We start from the raw sequence: 17,025 nt of genomic DNA, 5'->3' as shown, positions 1-17,025 counted from the left end.
AATCTGATGCTGCACAAAAACTAACAATGCATCAAAACCAATGTTGTTACTAATCTTTGACATGTTCAAGACTGTGATAAAAGGTTAAAAAAAATCCAGTCCACAATCACTTTTTATATTGAAAATAAGTTATTTTGTGTTTTTTCCCCCCAAATCAGTGACATCATTTATAAACTTGACAATAAAAAAGTAAAAATCTTGATTTTTTTTTTTTTTTTTTTAAACATTTAGTAGTTTTGATCAGGACAGAGGTTGATTAACAGATTTATGCAAAAAAAATTGAAAAAAAATATTTATCTGATACATTTTTACAGCAGTTTAATTTAGTGGATGTTTTCAGCCACGAACTTAAGAAAAGGGTAGTGAATTTGAACAATGCACAAGGGTTAAGAGTGCTAAAAAACCTCCTTACCTGTATTTAAATGCTGCATTAGCACCCCTTGGCTAATTTATAGAAGATCACAACTTACTTCTTATTCGATGTAAGTGCATAATAACCTTGTCTTCAGATATTTATTTTCCTGAATTGATATTATCTTGAGACAACCTAGCTTTCTTAAATGGTTCTGGGCTGTGTTTCCCAAAAACAACATGAGCTAAGTTGGTCTTCTCTGGCTGTGGTCTTCACAATCAACTCGGGCTCACGATGCTTTTAGGAAACGCAGCCTTGTTCCTTTTTGTTTCTACTTCAAAGAAGGGCTCTGTCAGAGTGAATTAGCCATGAAAGGCCAGCAGTGGGGGAGAGTGTTATCTCCGAGTCTAACCTCCAGCGCGGAGCACGACGGCTCATGAGTGCTGTGCGTGCCGCTCTAAAGTGGACCAGTTGAGAAGCTGACGAATTTAAATGGCTTTTGGCACTGCAGGAAGGCTACTTTATTCATAAGGCTGTTCCGAACAAAAGAAATAATAGCAACCTCCACAAGGTGAAGTGCACGAATGAAGGAAGTGATTTTGTAATTTCTGAACAAGGTAGTGGATTACTGGTTTACCACAATTTGCTCTAACAAACATCACTCTACAATGAAACCAATTAGACCTGCCACTGAATATGATGTCATCAATAATAATGAATCATTGCTCGTTTGTCACGTATAGCGTGGTATTAGTCAGATGCATGACGCAGGTTTCAAACATTGTTACTTTTATTGAAGATCAATCCAATGGGAGAAACGCATTGACATTTCAAAACATAAGATGAGAAATGACAATGAACAGAACAAGGAGAATAATTCAATTCAGTTCAATTCAAAAGCTTTATTGTCTAGCCCCACAGGGGTAGAAAATTGTCTTCAGACAAGGCTCAACAAAAACAGAACACACAACATTAATTTAAAAAGTAACAACTCATCTTAAACTGCTTTTTAAAATATCAATGGCTGTCGGAATGAAGGTCTTCCTATACTTAGCCTTTTTAATCAAGGGTACTTTGTACCGTCTACCTGATGGAAGTACTGGAAATGAACTATAAAGGGGATGAGAAGTATCTGCCAGAATAGCGGAAGTTTTTCTTTTTACTGCAGCAGTATAGAGATCAGACAGAGAAGCTTGTTTCTCACCAATAATTTTACCGGCCATGTTTATAATCCTTAAAAGTTTGTTCTTGCATTTAATAAATACACAGTAGCAAACAAGAGAACTAAATGAGACACAGGTGTAACTAATAAGTGACCATGGTAAGAAATGGAGGAATAAGTAAGGAGCCAAACTTTAAAAACAGAAAACTTTTTATGTGTTTTGGCTGTTCATTTACACGAAAAACAGCATTTTGGGGGACTGAAAATGCACATGTTTGAAAGTGAGTTTCAAAGTGCAATTTTTTGAAAATGATACTATGTAAGTGTAAACTACAAAAACGCGAATATGTGAAAAAAGTAACGCCATGCGCATGCGTATTACGTGTTCAGTCTATAGGCATTAGTGTTTCTTTACAAAGGGACATTGCCAACTACTGGCCTGGCAGCAGAACACAGCATTTTGCAGGACTTTTATCCTCCTCCCTTTGTGTTGGCGGACCAAGAGAAGCTAAACTTGCTTTGCCCAGTAAGGGCTCTTGAGTGTTCTTCAGTGGCGTGAGACTGGCCAGCTGCTGGTATGCTTTGGTTCACCCAGGCAGGGTTCCCCGGCTTCCAAGCAGACATTTTTAAGTAAATGGATCGTTTAGGCTATCTCTATGGCCTATGAGGCCCGTGACCTTCCTTTGCCTCTGGCTGTGAGGCGAACTCTACTAGAAGTATGGTGGCTTTACTTTCAGGGGTTTCCCTCCAAGAGGTTTGTGATGCGGTGGACTTCTGGCATGCCTGTGAGTGACTTGCTTCAGCCAATCAGAAGCTGACACTGTTGTGTTTCAGGTATTCTTTATTGCAGGGTGACGTTGAACCAGTGACATTGGAGTTTGTTGAACATGTGCTTCAGACGCAGTCACGATGGAGCGCTCCCATAGCATCATAACTCAGACGCAGCGTCCTGTTCCCTTCTCAGGGAACCATGGTTACAGTCACAACAGAGTTGTTTTCTTCCAGGAATGAAATAATTAATACGCAGAATAAAGGGGCGGGGCCTGGTTGAGTCAGTAGTGTGTTGAAACAGGCGGTTATGGTAAGAGGTGGAATATTTCCCAAACACCAATCACAACACACTGCTCCAGCTGACCAATCAGTGCTTTTCAGAAGGCGGGGCTTCATAGAGACAGGAACTAAACAGAGCGTTACTGACAGATTGGGAAGAGAGGAGCTGCAACAATGGAGAATATGAGGAGAATAATCAACATTGAATCTAGTAGAGCACAAAAACAACATCAAGACTTTGTAAAAGAGCATAAAATGGCCTCTTTAATAAATTTTCTGTCTCTCTCTCTCTCTCTCTCTCTCTCTCTCTCTCAGAGTTGACTCTTCAGCAGGCTTTGCACCAATCTGTATTCATGCCATGTTCCAGCCCATCTCCCAGCATGCCTCACTGCTGGGATCAGCACAGCAAGCTGCTTCCAACAGTGGCGGGCATCACGGCCAGTAAAGTGGCAGCGTGGAGCGTAGATGAGGTACATAGATCTCCATATCCCACCTGCTTTTCAGTTACGCTTTCTTGCAAGTTTTGTTTTAGGTCAGCTGATTTGCTTTGGACCCCGCTGTTGTAAACTGCAGTGCTGTACCTCCTCTAATCCTCATTGTTATTCTGTAGGTGATTGAGTTTATCCAAGGACTCCCAGGCTGCAAGGAACAAGTGCGCACCTTCAGAGAGGAGGTAAACTATTCCCTTTAATCATGAGTGGAATTAGAATGACTGAATCCTCGAGGAAATGCATAACCATAACCATCATGAGGTTTGGCAGCTGGAGTAACTGGAGCATTTAAGGAACAGAATCTCATGGTGCATAAGGAAGAGAGAGCATGATGGGATATGTCAGAGGATCTCATTGAAACCATTTATAGGCATGTCAAGTCATCCCACGTCACAGCATCATGCCTGTTTACCACTAACAAGAATGTTAAACAGGCCAGAGGGCTGGTGCTTTAAATAATCCTGTTCTCACTCTGTTTTCTCTGAGCTGCTGTCTATCTGCTCTTCCTCCTCTTATTTTCCATCTCTCTCTCCTCCTGTTCTCTTCTGCCTCTTTTTTGTGCAAATGGGAGCTGCATTAATGAGTCCTGTTGTGCATTGGGGTCCAAAAGTCTCAGAACACTATTGAAAATTTCACTTTATATTCTTTTGTATTATGAAACCGTTTATTTTGGTCCACTGGTGTTTTCGCAAGAATGCTGATAGGAGTGTATGATGTTTGTCCAATTTGCATACAAAAATTTGCAAAATCAGGCAGAGTAGCTGGTAATATTGAATCTAAAATGGAAGTTACTTAACATTAAGAACTTCTTGTTTATTGAACTGAAAATAAAATAATACATTGGATAAACTTAGAGCAAGTTTATACCTCTAGAGAGCTCAAATGTGAGATTAATCATGACAATCTTATTCCTAAATTACAGCGATTTGTCTCTATGTCTATTAAACCTTTGTCAAGTACGATCACAGCGAACATTCAGATCTGATCCATAGAGAGTCGTTGTCATGTATAGATATGAAACAGTCTTTTCAAACACACAGTATCAATATTTCTGTCTTACAATAATTCAGATTATCACAGAAGTACTGGGGTAAAATTTTATAGTTCAGATAAAAACACTGAAATAGAAAATAACTCGACGCTTCAAATAAAGATTGCATCAATTACATCATTACACCAGTAGGTGGAGACAAGTGACTGTTAAAAATGTATTTGTTACTGAATCATTCATTCAAGAGATTCGTTCAAAAACACTGATTCATCCAGTAATGAAACAAGTGAAGTCTTTATGTAGGAGTCGTTGAATCATTCACTCAAACGATTAAAAAAAAAAAAAAAAATCAAATTAGTTTTATTTTTATACAGACTGCAACAATTAACATTTTGTCAGAACCTCTAATAAACATGTTATTTTGTTTAGTTCTCTATTCAGAATCATGGGAGAATCATGATCTCTGTTTTAAACAAAATAATCATGATTCTCAATTTTTCCAGAATCGTGCAGCTCTAGAATCTGCAGATATATAATATATACTGGTCAATATGGCATATTTAATTATGCATCCTCATTTCTATGCGTTCCAATTTCAAAAACAGTATCCATTTTTAATTCTGCAAATGATATTTTGATGCCTAAATTAACTTGTAGCATTTTAAGGGATTTTTTTTTTTTTTTTTAAGAGTTTTAATTTCGATTTATTTAAACAAATTATTACTTTAATATTGCCCATTAATCAGTCATCATTAGCTGGAATTGTAATATTGGTGTATCCCTAGTTATGGATTATCTGATCTACAGTAGTCAACATTTGAAGTGGATCAAAAAAGAAGAAGGTTTTAGGACTTTGATGAAAGGTTTTGATCCACTTCAAATGTTGACTACAGTAAAGATGAAGAGAAAATAATCAAATGAGATGAAGCACTTTTGATTTGTGCAGTATAGGATTATACAAGTCCACATTAACACATTATTATTATTATTATTATTATTATTATTATATATAAATCATTTTCCATTGAATTCCCAGCAAAAAGAACTACATGGTGATGTGTAATCGCCAAATAAACAAAAATGAGATCTTTCAGCAACCAGTAGTTTGACACTCTGCTCTAACACTGTTGTAGAGAAAGACCTTGAAATGACAAAAGAATCACGTGAGAAATGCATCTTCAGCACTAACAGCTGTGTGTGTGTTTATCAGCTGACCTATTGATGTTTGTTTCAGCAAATCGACGGAGAGGCCTTCCTGTTACTGACTCAGGTGGACCTGGTGAAGATCCTCAGCATTAAACTAGGACCTGCGCTGAAGATCTACAACTCCATCCTGATGTTTAAAACCACAGAGAACTCGGCCTGCAACGAACTCTGACCCGTGGAGCCGAGAGCGATCATTAGCGCTTCAGTCCAAGGGCTCGTCATGAAGATTCATACAGTATACGCGACACTATGGAGAACAAGATGTAGATTAGGTCACAATGAGCAGGTTGAACACTTACAATAACATTCAGAATTCATTTAGACAAGTACTTCTCTGCACCATCATTTATAAACCTATATGTATGCGCTTATTAAGTCACATGACGGTGTCGGTGAGAATGTATATTTTGCTGAAGGGTTATCGGAGCACTTTTCTGAATTCAGGTGCTAAACAAATGCAGCTACATGCACTGAAGAGCCGCACAGTTTCTGTTTCCAGGTAGAGTTTCTCTTAAAACTGATATTTCTCTCCTTTAATTCATAGCTGTAGATCATTTAAGGAATATCCCTGCACTTCATCATCTTTCCTGAAAATGCTTCCATTCGAGTCAGTCTCTGTCATGATCAGATGATCTGAACGATCATCTTTACAGAGCATGTGAAGTCAAAGAGCCAATCGAATGAACTCGGCAGAGCAAGTGTGAGGTTAGAAAATAAGACGTTTTGCAAAATCCATCATCAACACCAGTGAATGATTGATAAACACACCGATCCTCTTTGATTTTCTTGTGCTGTGATGTCATATTAATGCATCATGTGACAGTCCTTCTCTTGTTCATTACGACTGCAGTCTCTAGTCATGCAGTGTGTAAAGTATAAAGGCCAATTCATTTTTTTGTTCTCTCTCTTTTTTGTTTTGAGACGATGGATGTAGAGATGGAGGACGGAGGGTAAAGCTACACTCAAGGCACAAATAAACATTGCGAGAGCCATATTTGGTATTTTGTAATAATAGAATGTAACTTAATACTCAGAACGCCTTCATGTGCACAGTATAAAAGTGTCATTGTCCTTTAATATTCAGACATGAGTATTCATTTTCTTTCTGTTGCTGAGGCATGCAGCATTAAATACAGTTTAATTCAAGTTTAATACTATTTAAAATGAAGTGTTGAGCGTATGTCAGTGTGGACACGTTTGTTAAATCTGAACCGTTGTATAGTGTTGAAAGCCTGGTTTTACTCACTCTTGAGCCGTATGATTTCCCATATTCAGAACTCATTTATCATGAACATTTTTTCTTCTTGTCATGGGAGCTTATAATGAACGTTTTTTTGGGGATTTAAAATGAAGAATAAAGTCGTGTAAATAAGGAATGATTTAGTGTGGATGTGCAGCACTGGTGGATGGACTACTATAAACGTCACTGAAATTCATTTGCAAATAAACTTGATGATCCAAAGCTCTGTGCCAACACTGGTCTCTTTAATGTTTGCATAATTTAGATTAAAATGTGTTGTTTGCTGCTGGTTTTAATGATTTGATTTCATTAGTATACTATACTGCAGAATACCACTGATTGATTTCAAAATCCCCCACAGATCATTTATTAGAGCTTGTCAAATTTGCCTCTAATGGGTGTGAGCAAAAACAAGCCATTTTTTTTAGTGTGTGCCTTTAAATGCAAATGAGCTGCTGCTCCAGAAGAGGGCGGAGCTTTAACAGCTCAACAACAACAAAGCTGGAGAATCTCACGCAGCCAAAATGAGGAAAGTGTTCAGCCTTACATTGTTCAAACCGGAGTCGACACTGATGGAGAGACTCAGGAAGAAGTTACAACTTTTAGACGTTTCTGAATGGTTAGTGGATAAATTGATGTAGTTGCTGTGGAGTTGATTCAACTCATCCACTAGCATGTGCCGTCATGTTCATCTTTTGTGTTGAATTGACCCTCGTTTGTGAAGCAGTCCGGCGTAAAATGACGGCATGACAACAACACTCGACTACAACAACTCTTCCTCTTCTCTAAAGCAGCCCAACATGGCCCCGCCCCCTTTGTTGTGTGTTCTCGGGGGCGGGGTTTATGTAAATTTTAGGGTTTGTGATGTCACTAACCCATGAAGAAGCTCGTTGTAGTCCTTAAACAGATTTCTGTAAAAGAAAATATCTCGCGTTGCATTGAACTTTGAGCGTGCTGCTTAGTCTACACAAATTTGGATACAAATGTGAAACCCTATTTTTTATTTTTAATCACTCTTAAAATGCGTTAAAATGACCTCCAAAAAATCTGGTTCTGGGAGAACAGATAACAGTCTGTAATAAAACCCTGAGAGAACAAGCATTGTGAGCTCACTGAACTCGATCTGAACCAGTATGAATTTGTTTGGTTTTGTGAACATGAAACACTCTGAAACTCAGAGTTTGTTCAGCTAGCTTCAGGGAACTTACTCAGACAAAAGCTGAAAGAAAATAACTGCAAACGAAATGTGACAGCTGGAGCCACTTAAACATGAGCCCACATCGAAGAGAGGAAGATCTAATTTCTGATGCAAAATGCCATTTAGTGTAACACTGCAGGAATCTAGTAGCTCCTACTTGCATCATACAGTCATGTCTACACTTACCAATGACTCATTTTGTGTTGTGTTGAGATGTTGAACAGACCTCGGCTGCCAAATGGATCATGAAACAGGCGACAGACTTTCATACACCAGTTCTATCTTAACATCGTCAAGTAACGCATGTTTCACACAGAATTTATCCAGTTTGTTTGAGAAAATGTTGTCTCTGCTATTGTAAACAGTTCCAAAAGAAGCCAAAGCATCAAGCGTTGCGTGTCATCAAACAAGTCATGGAGACATTTTATAAAACATATTGTTCTGGTCTTGGCTTCTGATTGGTCAGTAGAAGAATTTGTAACATAACAACAGCTATGATGTGAAATACCCAGCACAGCACCCAGATCAGTATTGTTGTCAGTGCATTTGCTTAATAAAATGTGTCAATGACAATTAGTAACCTTAATATTTTCAGTAAATGTTTTATGAAATCAATAAACAGTAAATGCTGTCGAGGCTCTTGGCTCTCAGGTCAGGTGATACGCTCACGTTTGCTTTGTGGCGTATGCAAATTAATAAGAGGATAATGTAGATCAGATCTGTGCTCACGGTGAGTTTTCTGCCACACTGATTTATTAATAATCACACATGCATTAAATCATAACAGTCTGTGTGACATAATAAGGCATGAAACTGAAACAATAACAGATGAATTTGTATATTAACATGAGCAACTTCAAATATATATATAGTTACATATTCAGTGGCATAGCAAGGGTTTTTGTCCAATAATCGAAAATTAAGCATCAAAACAGATTGGAAATATGATGCTTCCGTTTGACTGCAAAACACCTTAAATGGATTTGCTCCATTATGGATTTATAGGTATTCATCATTGCATTATTAATTGTAAAATCTGATATACAAACCTGATTCCAAAAAAGTTGGGACACTGTACAAATTGTGAATAAAAACAGAATGCAATGATGTGCAAGTTTCAAATTTCAATATTTTATTCAGAATTTTATTCAGATGACATATCAAATGTTTAAACTGAGCAAATGTATCATTTTAAGGGAAAAATAAGTCGATTTTAAATTTCATGGCATCAACACATCTCAAAAAAGTTGGGACAAGGCCATGTTTACCACTGTGTGGCATCCCCTCTTCTTTTTATAACAGTCTGCAAACGTCTGGGGACTGAGGAGACAAGTTGCTCAAGTTTAGGAATAGGAATGTTTTCCCATTCTTGTCTAATACAGGCTTCTAGTTGCTCAACTGTCTTAGGTCTTCTTTGTCGCATCTTCCTCTTTATGATGCTCCAAATGTTTTCTATGGGTGAAAGATCTGGACTGCAGGCTGCCCATTTCAGTACCCGGATCCTTCTTCTATGCAGCCGTGATGTTGTAATTGATGCAGTATGTGGTCTGGCATTGTCATGTTGGAAAATGCAAGGTCTTCCCTGAAAGAGACGACGTCTGGATGGGAGCATATGTTGTTCTAGAACTTGGATATACCTTTCAGCATTGACGGTGCCTTTCCAGATGTGTAAGCTGCCCATGCCACACGCACTCATGCAACCCCATACCATCAGAGATGCAGCTTCTGAACTGAGCGCTGATAACAACTTGGGTTGTCCTTGTCCTCTTTAGTCCGGATGACATGGTGTCCCAGTTTTCCAAAAAGAACTTCAATTTTTGATTCGTCTGACCACAGAACAGTTTTCCACTTTGCCACAGTCCATTTTAAATGAGCCTTGGCCCAGAGAAAACGCCTGCGCTTCTGGATCATGTTTAGATATGGCTTCTTTTTTGACCTATAGAGTTTTAGCCGGCAACGGCGAATGGCACGGTGGATTGTGTTTTCTGGAAGTATTCCTGAGCCCATGTTGTGATTTCCATTACAGTAGCATTCCTGTATGTGATGCAGTGCTGTCTAAGGGCCTGAAGATCACGGGCATCCAGTACGGTTTTCCGGCCTTGATCCTTACGCACAGAGATTGTTTCAGATTCTCTGAATCTTTGGATGATATTATGCACTGTAGATGATGATAACTTCAAACTCTTTGCAATGTTTCTCTGAGAAACTCCTTTCTGATATTGCTCCAGTATTTTTGGCCGCAGCGTTGGGGGAATTGGTGATCCTCTGCCCATCTTGACTTCTGAGAGACACTGCCACTCTGAGAGGCTCTTTTTATACACAATCATGTTGCCAATTGACCTAATAAGTTGCAAATTGGTCCTCCAGCTATTCCTTATGTGTACATTTAACTTTTCCGGCCTCTTATTGCTACCTGTCCCAACTTTTTTGGAATGTGTAGCTCTCATGAAATCCAAAATGAGACAATATTTGGCATGACATTTCAAAATGTCTCACTTTCAACATTTGATATGTTATCTATATTCTATTGTGAATAAAATATACGTTTATGAGATTTGTAAATTATTGCATTCCTTTTTTATTCACAATTTGTACAGTGTCCCAACTTTTTTGGAATCGGGTTTGTAAATGGATTGAGGAGAGTTATACATAAAAAAGCAGTGTGGGTCATTTAAATGCTGGAGACAACACCATATCACAAAATATACTAAAAAAAGAAACATTGATTTCCTTTTTCCTACTAGGCCTCATTCAGCACAGACACGGAGCAGACAGCCCATAGTAACTGTGAACTTGTTTTCCTTCTCCAGCGTCACGGCAACATGCTTCAGCGTCACCATGGAGACCTCACATTCGAAATCTTAATGTTCTGAAAAGCTTCCCGTGACATTCTGTGTGCTCAATCATATTCAAATATGTGCTAGAGAGCTTTATTATCACTGTATGATTTATTATTGTCTGAAGATGGGTTTTGTTACATTTATGGCAAAATTTGAAAGCTGTGATTGCCAGAACTTTACAGTAAAAATATATAATGACAATGTTACAGGCGTTATGGGATGCTGACTGTATTTAATGTCACTAAATGATACATTTTTTATTTACTGTCTGATCTGCACTATTAAGTGCTGTAAAATAACTAATGATGAAGGAGAACAATGGAAGGATACGTGATGACATTATGTCATTATTTTGGTTTTGTTTTTGTGCACAAAAAGTATTCTCGTCTCTTCATAACATTAAGGTTGATCCACTGCAGTCACATGACTGTTTTAACGATGTCTTTAGTTCCTTTCTGGACCTTGAAAGTGTTGATTATAGAGATTGAGTCATAAACCTCTTGGATTTCATCAAAAAGGTCTTACGGGTGTGGAACTACATGAGGGTGAGTAATTAATGATTTATGTTGTTGTTGTTGTTGTTAAACCTACTAATATTTGAACAGTTAATCTTTTTTCCGTATGTTAACATTTGTTGTCAGACGAGAAGTGTCTCCCACTGTTTTGTAATGGATATGGAAAATATGACTGGCCTTTTCAGACTGGAAGCAGATGGTATTCCATGGCTGGTGTTCCGCTGGAGCAGAAGATGTTTTGAGAAGAGAGGTCCCGATGTCTGATCATGAGACACAGATGTGACGAGAACTGACGCTGCCTCAGACCAGATCCGTCCGTTCACACTGCAGCACAAATATCTCAGCACAGAAAAGAGCAAGAGAGGGAGAAGAATCATTTAGATATGTCCGATGAAAGCCTATCAGATCTAGGGGGAATTCAGGTTGATTGGGACACATTTTCCTCGTCATCTCAATGGCAAAAAGAGTCCCAATCAACCTGAATTCACCCTACAGTAAATCTTCTTTATCTCATGTTCTTTATTTCATAATGTAGAGTCTTTGTTATATGAATATATTAAGCACTATAAGAGGCCATGTGGTTGACTTTTCCATAATCTGATATACCTGGAGTGAACTATCCGTTAGTATTCCGACACATCTCAGTGCTCAGCGGCCACATGCAGCTCCAGATGTGACTAATCACTCCAAGAATCATCGCATGGCTGGTTTCATGCTGCTACTATATTCATTTGGGTACTTGTGAAGCATCTAGTGGTGATTTATATGTTGCTAGCAAGATAATAATTATAATAAATTTGTTGGAATACTTGTCTACTTTTGAATGGCCATTAATGGAGAAAGATTCAGTTTCACCCTACCTGAAACACACACTTCGGCTATGTTCAGGCTGCAGGTAAATCAGTGATCAATTGAGATTTGTGTGTCTAGACATAACTAACTGCATGGGTTGCTTTGGTAATGATGTAGTAGGGGTATCTGTCTGTGACGAGGCTTTCCAAACAGATGCAGGAAAAATGGAGGTGCATCATCTCACTCTCTAAATAAGTGCCCTGTTGAGTCGCGGTGCAGAACTCAAGAAAACCTCAGCGATGGAGGAGACTGTGTATATATTGTGATGTTTTGTGCTCGGACATACCGCTTGAATACCATATGAATTTTGGGGTGTAACGGTACATGTGTTCGTCCCGAATCGTCACAGTATGAACGTCGCGGTTTGGTGCATACAATCAGATGATGAACACAGTCAGTCACAGGCGATCCACACTCCAGTCCAGAAGGGGGCGCATGCGGTAATGCAATGCTGTTTGCTAACCGCCACAACAGGAAAAAGAGCAGAAGAAGAACAGCGCCTGTGCAAATAACATGAGCGCCTGAAAACATAGTCCACTACATAGTGTGCATGTTCCCAAATGCGTCTTTCCGAGCTCACGGACAAAGGAGAATACTTTGAAGGGATCAAAAAGGAGCGGAACATGGAAAATAAAGTATAGGTATATTAATGGTGCCACCTGGTGATCAACAGTAAAAATGACAAATTTGACCTCTTCCCAACAGGGAAAACCATCAACAATCAGAATGCATGATTTTATGGTGTCATGGCTTTGCAATCAAAACATGTCGTTATAATGGAAGTCAATGGGGCAAAAACAGCCACGAACAGTAAATGAGGGAGAAAAAAATTTTTAAATCTGATGCTGCACAGAAACTAACAATGCATCAAAACCAATGTTGTTACTAATCTTTGACATGCCTAAGACTGCGATAAAAGGTAATAAAATATCCATTCCACAATCACTTTTTTTCATATATGAGCTTGGCAATTAAAGGGTGTTTTTACATTTAGCAGTTTTATCAGGACTGAGATTGATTAATAGGTTTATGCAAAAAAAAATTGAAAAAAATATTTATCTGATACATTTTTACAGCAGTTTAATTTAGTGGATGTTTTCATCCCGAACATAACGAAAGGGTAGTGAATTTGCCCACAGTGTATTGTTGAGTTTTTTTTAATTTTCAAAGCATTTTCCCAAAATATGTTTCAAAATTAGATTTGTCACCAAAAAGCATTCCATTTGCTGAATCATAGAGTTGTGGCCAAATTAAGACTCAACAACACCCCATAGTGGATGAAAACATCCCCAACATAACACAAGGGTTAAGTAAATTAAGTATAGTTTATTGAGGCAAAAGTCATACATCATAGTGAGAATTGGACTAAAGTGTGAGCGTATCGAACCGTGACCCCAAAACCAATACCGAACCATGACTTCTGTGTACCGTTACACCCTTAGTATGAATACTTCCGGCATTTCCGTCACCAGTTTTGATGCTATCGGCGTGTGTCGCGTTAAGAGTGACGCAAGACCAGTTAAAATCCGGTTTGAGCAGGCAGAGCGTCCAGACTGAGATGCATCTGTAAAGATCTGATTGGAATTCCAATTCAAATCACCTCCAAATTGAATCAAATTTGAAGAAAAAAAAATCTGATTTTATGTTTTTTTTTGCTGTCCAGACTTTCAAAAACCCATCTGGATAAAATCAGGATATGCAATAAATCATATTTTTGCTGGCAGTCTGAACATGGCCCATATTCCAGTGGTCGTGGATGGGTTGGTGTGTGTTGAGGCAGTGTGAACTAGTCTTCTGTTTATGTTTAACAAGCTCCCACAAACACCTTTTCAAGGGTTTTATCTGTCACGTGTGTTGGCTTGAAACGTAAGATACCGCTGGAGCATGTGCTGAGCTGATGAAGGGAAATCCATCTGCTGTCTGAATTACCCTGATCTGGACTCAAACATTATGTAAAAGAGATTCAGAGATTCAACACAGAGTTATCAGCACAGTATAATTCCTGCACTTTACATAATCTTAACTCATTATAAGTGGAGCATTTACCCATAATTACCTAAAAACCTGACTAATTGTATGTACAGTATGTGTGTTTCTAATGCAAGAAGCATATGAGCATATCTGGCATTCATGACGGCATCAGGCTTTCCTCAGCGCTCTTTTGAGATGATCGTCTTTTCATGAATAATTAAATGCGAGAGCAAATACCAAAATCCTGCTTCAATGCCAGGTGGGATTCTTGATATTTCCCCCTCCATCATGTGCAGAAAAGCTCTCATTAAGAGAAGAACGTGCCTATTTTTAGACTCTCTTTGACTATAGTGATCACACCTACGCTGTCTGCGGCGTCAGATTCATCCTCCACTGCTCTCAGACTCACGTCTCTATCCACCTTCTGTAACGCTGGCTGAATTACACGCTTGTGTAGAAAATGAAGCTGTTGTTGTAAAGTGCTACAAACCCAAAGGTTTAGCACACGTTTTCCCAACAATTATCTTGTCATCTAGTCTTGGCACTTAAGTAGCAAAGAATTTCTGTGCTTGAAGGAGCATTTCACTCTTAAATTATATCATCATCTACTCATTTCTTTCCATGGAGCACAAAAGGAGATGTTGGGCAGAACGTATAAGTAAAAGTATCATGAGTATCAAAAGTATCAGTGTTATGTGAAGAACTGATCTAGATATTGTTATAGCTACACTGAACATTTACTCCTCCACCGTAGCTTTCAAACGTTATTCACACAGTTTGTATACTCACACTTGGCACCTCATGTTTAGTTGTGATATAGGTGGGAAATCATCACCGGGTCATTTTTCACAGGGGCGATTAATTTCTCCTTATTTACCAACCCGATGTGGCAGACGACTTGTGTTGGACTCACTTTTGACAATAAAAGGCATTGTTTTTGAAGATTTAAGATTTGAGAATCCCAGAAGATGAGAAGATTATCATGGAAAAGCAAATTTATGTCTATTCTTCTATCATAAGCTAGACTCTTAAAAATAAAGGTTCTTCCCATGAAGAACCTTTAACATCCATGAAAACTTTCCGTTCCACAAATGGTTCTTTATAGTGGAAAAAGTTCTTATTTTATTATTATTAAAGGGCTGGTTGATTATGATTTGACTTTTTTAACTTTAGTTAGTGTGTAATGTTGCTGTTTGATCATAAACAACATCTGCAAAGTTACGACGCTCAAAGTTCAATGCAAAGGAAGATATTTTCTGTTTAAGGACTACAACAAACGGCTGGTAGGGACTACAACGAGCTTCTTCCTGGGTTAGTGACATCACAAACCCCAAATTTACATAAACCCCGCCCCCGAGAACACACAACAAAGGGGGCGGGGCCATGTTGGGCTGCTTTAGAGAAGAGGAAGAGTTGTTGTAGTCGAGTGTTGTTGTCATGCCGTCATTTTACGCCGGACTGCTTCACAAACGAGGGTCAATTCAACACAAAAGATGAACATGACGGCACATGCTAGTGGATGAGTTGAATCAACTCCACAGCAACTACATCAATTTATCCACTAACCATTCAGAAACGTCTAAAAGTTGTAACTTCTTCCTGAGTCTCTCCATCAGTGTCGACTCCGGTTTGAACAATGTAAGGCTGAACACTTTCCTCATTTTGGCTTCGTGAGATTCTCCAGCTTTGTTGTTGTTGAGCTGTTAAAGCTCCGCCCTCTTCTGGAGCAGCAGCTCATTTGCATTTAAAGGGACACACACAAAAACGGCGTGTTTTTGCTCACACCCAAATAGAGGCAAATTTGACAAGCGATAATAAATGATCTGTGGGGGATTTTGAGCTGAAACTTCACAGACACATTCTGGAGATGCCAGAGACTTATATTACATCTTGTGAAAGAGGCATTACAGATCTCTTTAAAATGTTCTTCACACTAAGAAAAAATGGTTCTTTTAAGAACTGTTTGCTGAAAGATTCTCTGGGGAACCAAAAACAGATCTTCAATGGCGCTGTGAAAAACCTTGTTTTAGTATCTTTATTTTCAACAGAGCTATAGTTATCATTATAGCTATTGTCCTTGGTGTGAGCGGCCCTTTATAGTGTGTGTGGATGTACTGTACTCACCTGAAACATCACTGAAAAACACATGAATACAGCAGGAATATGTATTACACTACACAAGCTCCTGCTGCCTACGCTCCGCTTGAATAAAATATTCATCAGACACAGGCTATGCATGCTATGAGATCCTGTTCATGAGCAGAATTCAGCAATGCTTTCATGGATACCAAGAATACTGATGTCAAACTTTTGTTTATTCCGTCTTGTTTAAGAGTAGGGATAAGGGCCTGTGTTAAAAAAAGCAAAGAAAACTCATCCCAGATGTGCAGATTTCCTTCTGAGATAGCATGTGTGTACAGATGTTTGAAGAGAGGACAAAACATGTCATTTTAACAGCACTAAACTGCGAGATCTGCTCCATCCAGTAGGTTTATTAGACGCAGGTCTCCCTCTCAAAGACTGTACAGCGATCCATTATTTTCTAAACAGCTCATTGTTTCTCAGTTAACCACAGTGTCAATCAAATAAAGGTGAGATAGAGAAGAGAGTGGCAGGAAGACAAACACACAGACAATTACTGTAATTCATCATTGAAATTAAACAATGTCTCGTGGGTAATGCGGTTTTCACTTTGCTGTCTGTCAGTTCTTTCTGTCTGTCCCAGTCCAGTCGTTCAGTCGACATCCAAACGCTCTTTCCCGAAAGCAAGTAATGAGTGTTCCACTCGTGGTGTGCTGTAGTGCTACGATCTAACCTTTATCTCCACAGTGAAATCTCATTTGGCCAGACAGTGATTCATCATTCAGCTCATAAACGGCTGTTGAGATACGCCACAATTTAACGAGATAACAAAACATCAAAAAATAAATCTTTAAAAGCTGTTAATGAATTAGATAAATATCTTATCACCACAAAAGGGTGTCAAATAAAGAAGTTTTAAGAGAAAATAGCACATGTTGTCTGTTAGAGAGTGAGAGCGAGGAGAGATTGTATATTAATGTGTGTGAGAGAGAAAGCCTGTGAACTCAGCTATGCACAGCATAAACACAGGAAACCAGACAGATGCCGACATCTGTAGTCTTTTAGATAACGGATT

The 17,025-nt window shown here is 38.7% G+C and overlaps 1 protein-coding gene across 1 annotated transcript in view; it reads left to right on the top strand.

The window, feature by feature from the left end:
- Window positions 1-6,706, top strand: part of l3mbtl3 (L3MBTL histone methyl-lysine binding protein 3) — a 52,044-nt gene extending 45,338 nt beyond the window's left edge. Inside the window, exons 20-22 of the mRNA XM_067384952.1 lie at window positions 2,880-3,034; window positions 3,175-3,237; window positions 5,281-6,706. Of these exons, the coding sequence (XP_067241053.1) occupies window positions 2,880-3,034; window positions 3,175-3,237; window positions 5,281-5,424 (362 nt within the window). The 3' untranslated portion in view covers window positions 5,425-6,706. The remainder of the gene's footprint in view (window positions 1-2,879; window positions 3,035-3,174; window positions 3,238-5,280) is intronic.
- Window positions 6,707-17,025: the final 10,319 nt, after the last annotated feature.

Source organism: Chanodichthys erythropterus, chromosome 4, assembly GCF_024489055.1.
Source record: "Chanodichthys erythropterus isolate Z2021 chromosome 4, ASM2448905v1, whole genome shotgun sequence".
Taxonomy (NCBI): Eukaryota; Metazoa; Chordata; class Actinopteri; order Cypriniformes; family Xenocyprididae; genus Chanodichthys; species Chanodichthys erythropterus.
The sequence above is the reverse complement of the archived record's forward strand: the minus strand, read 5'-3'. Positions and strand labels throughout refer to the sequence as shown.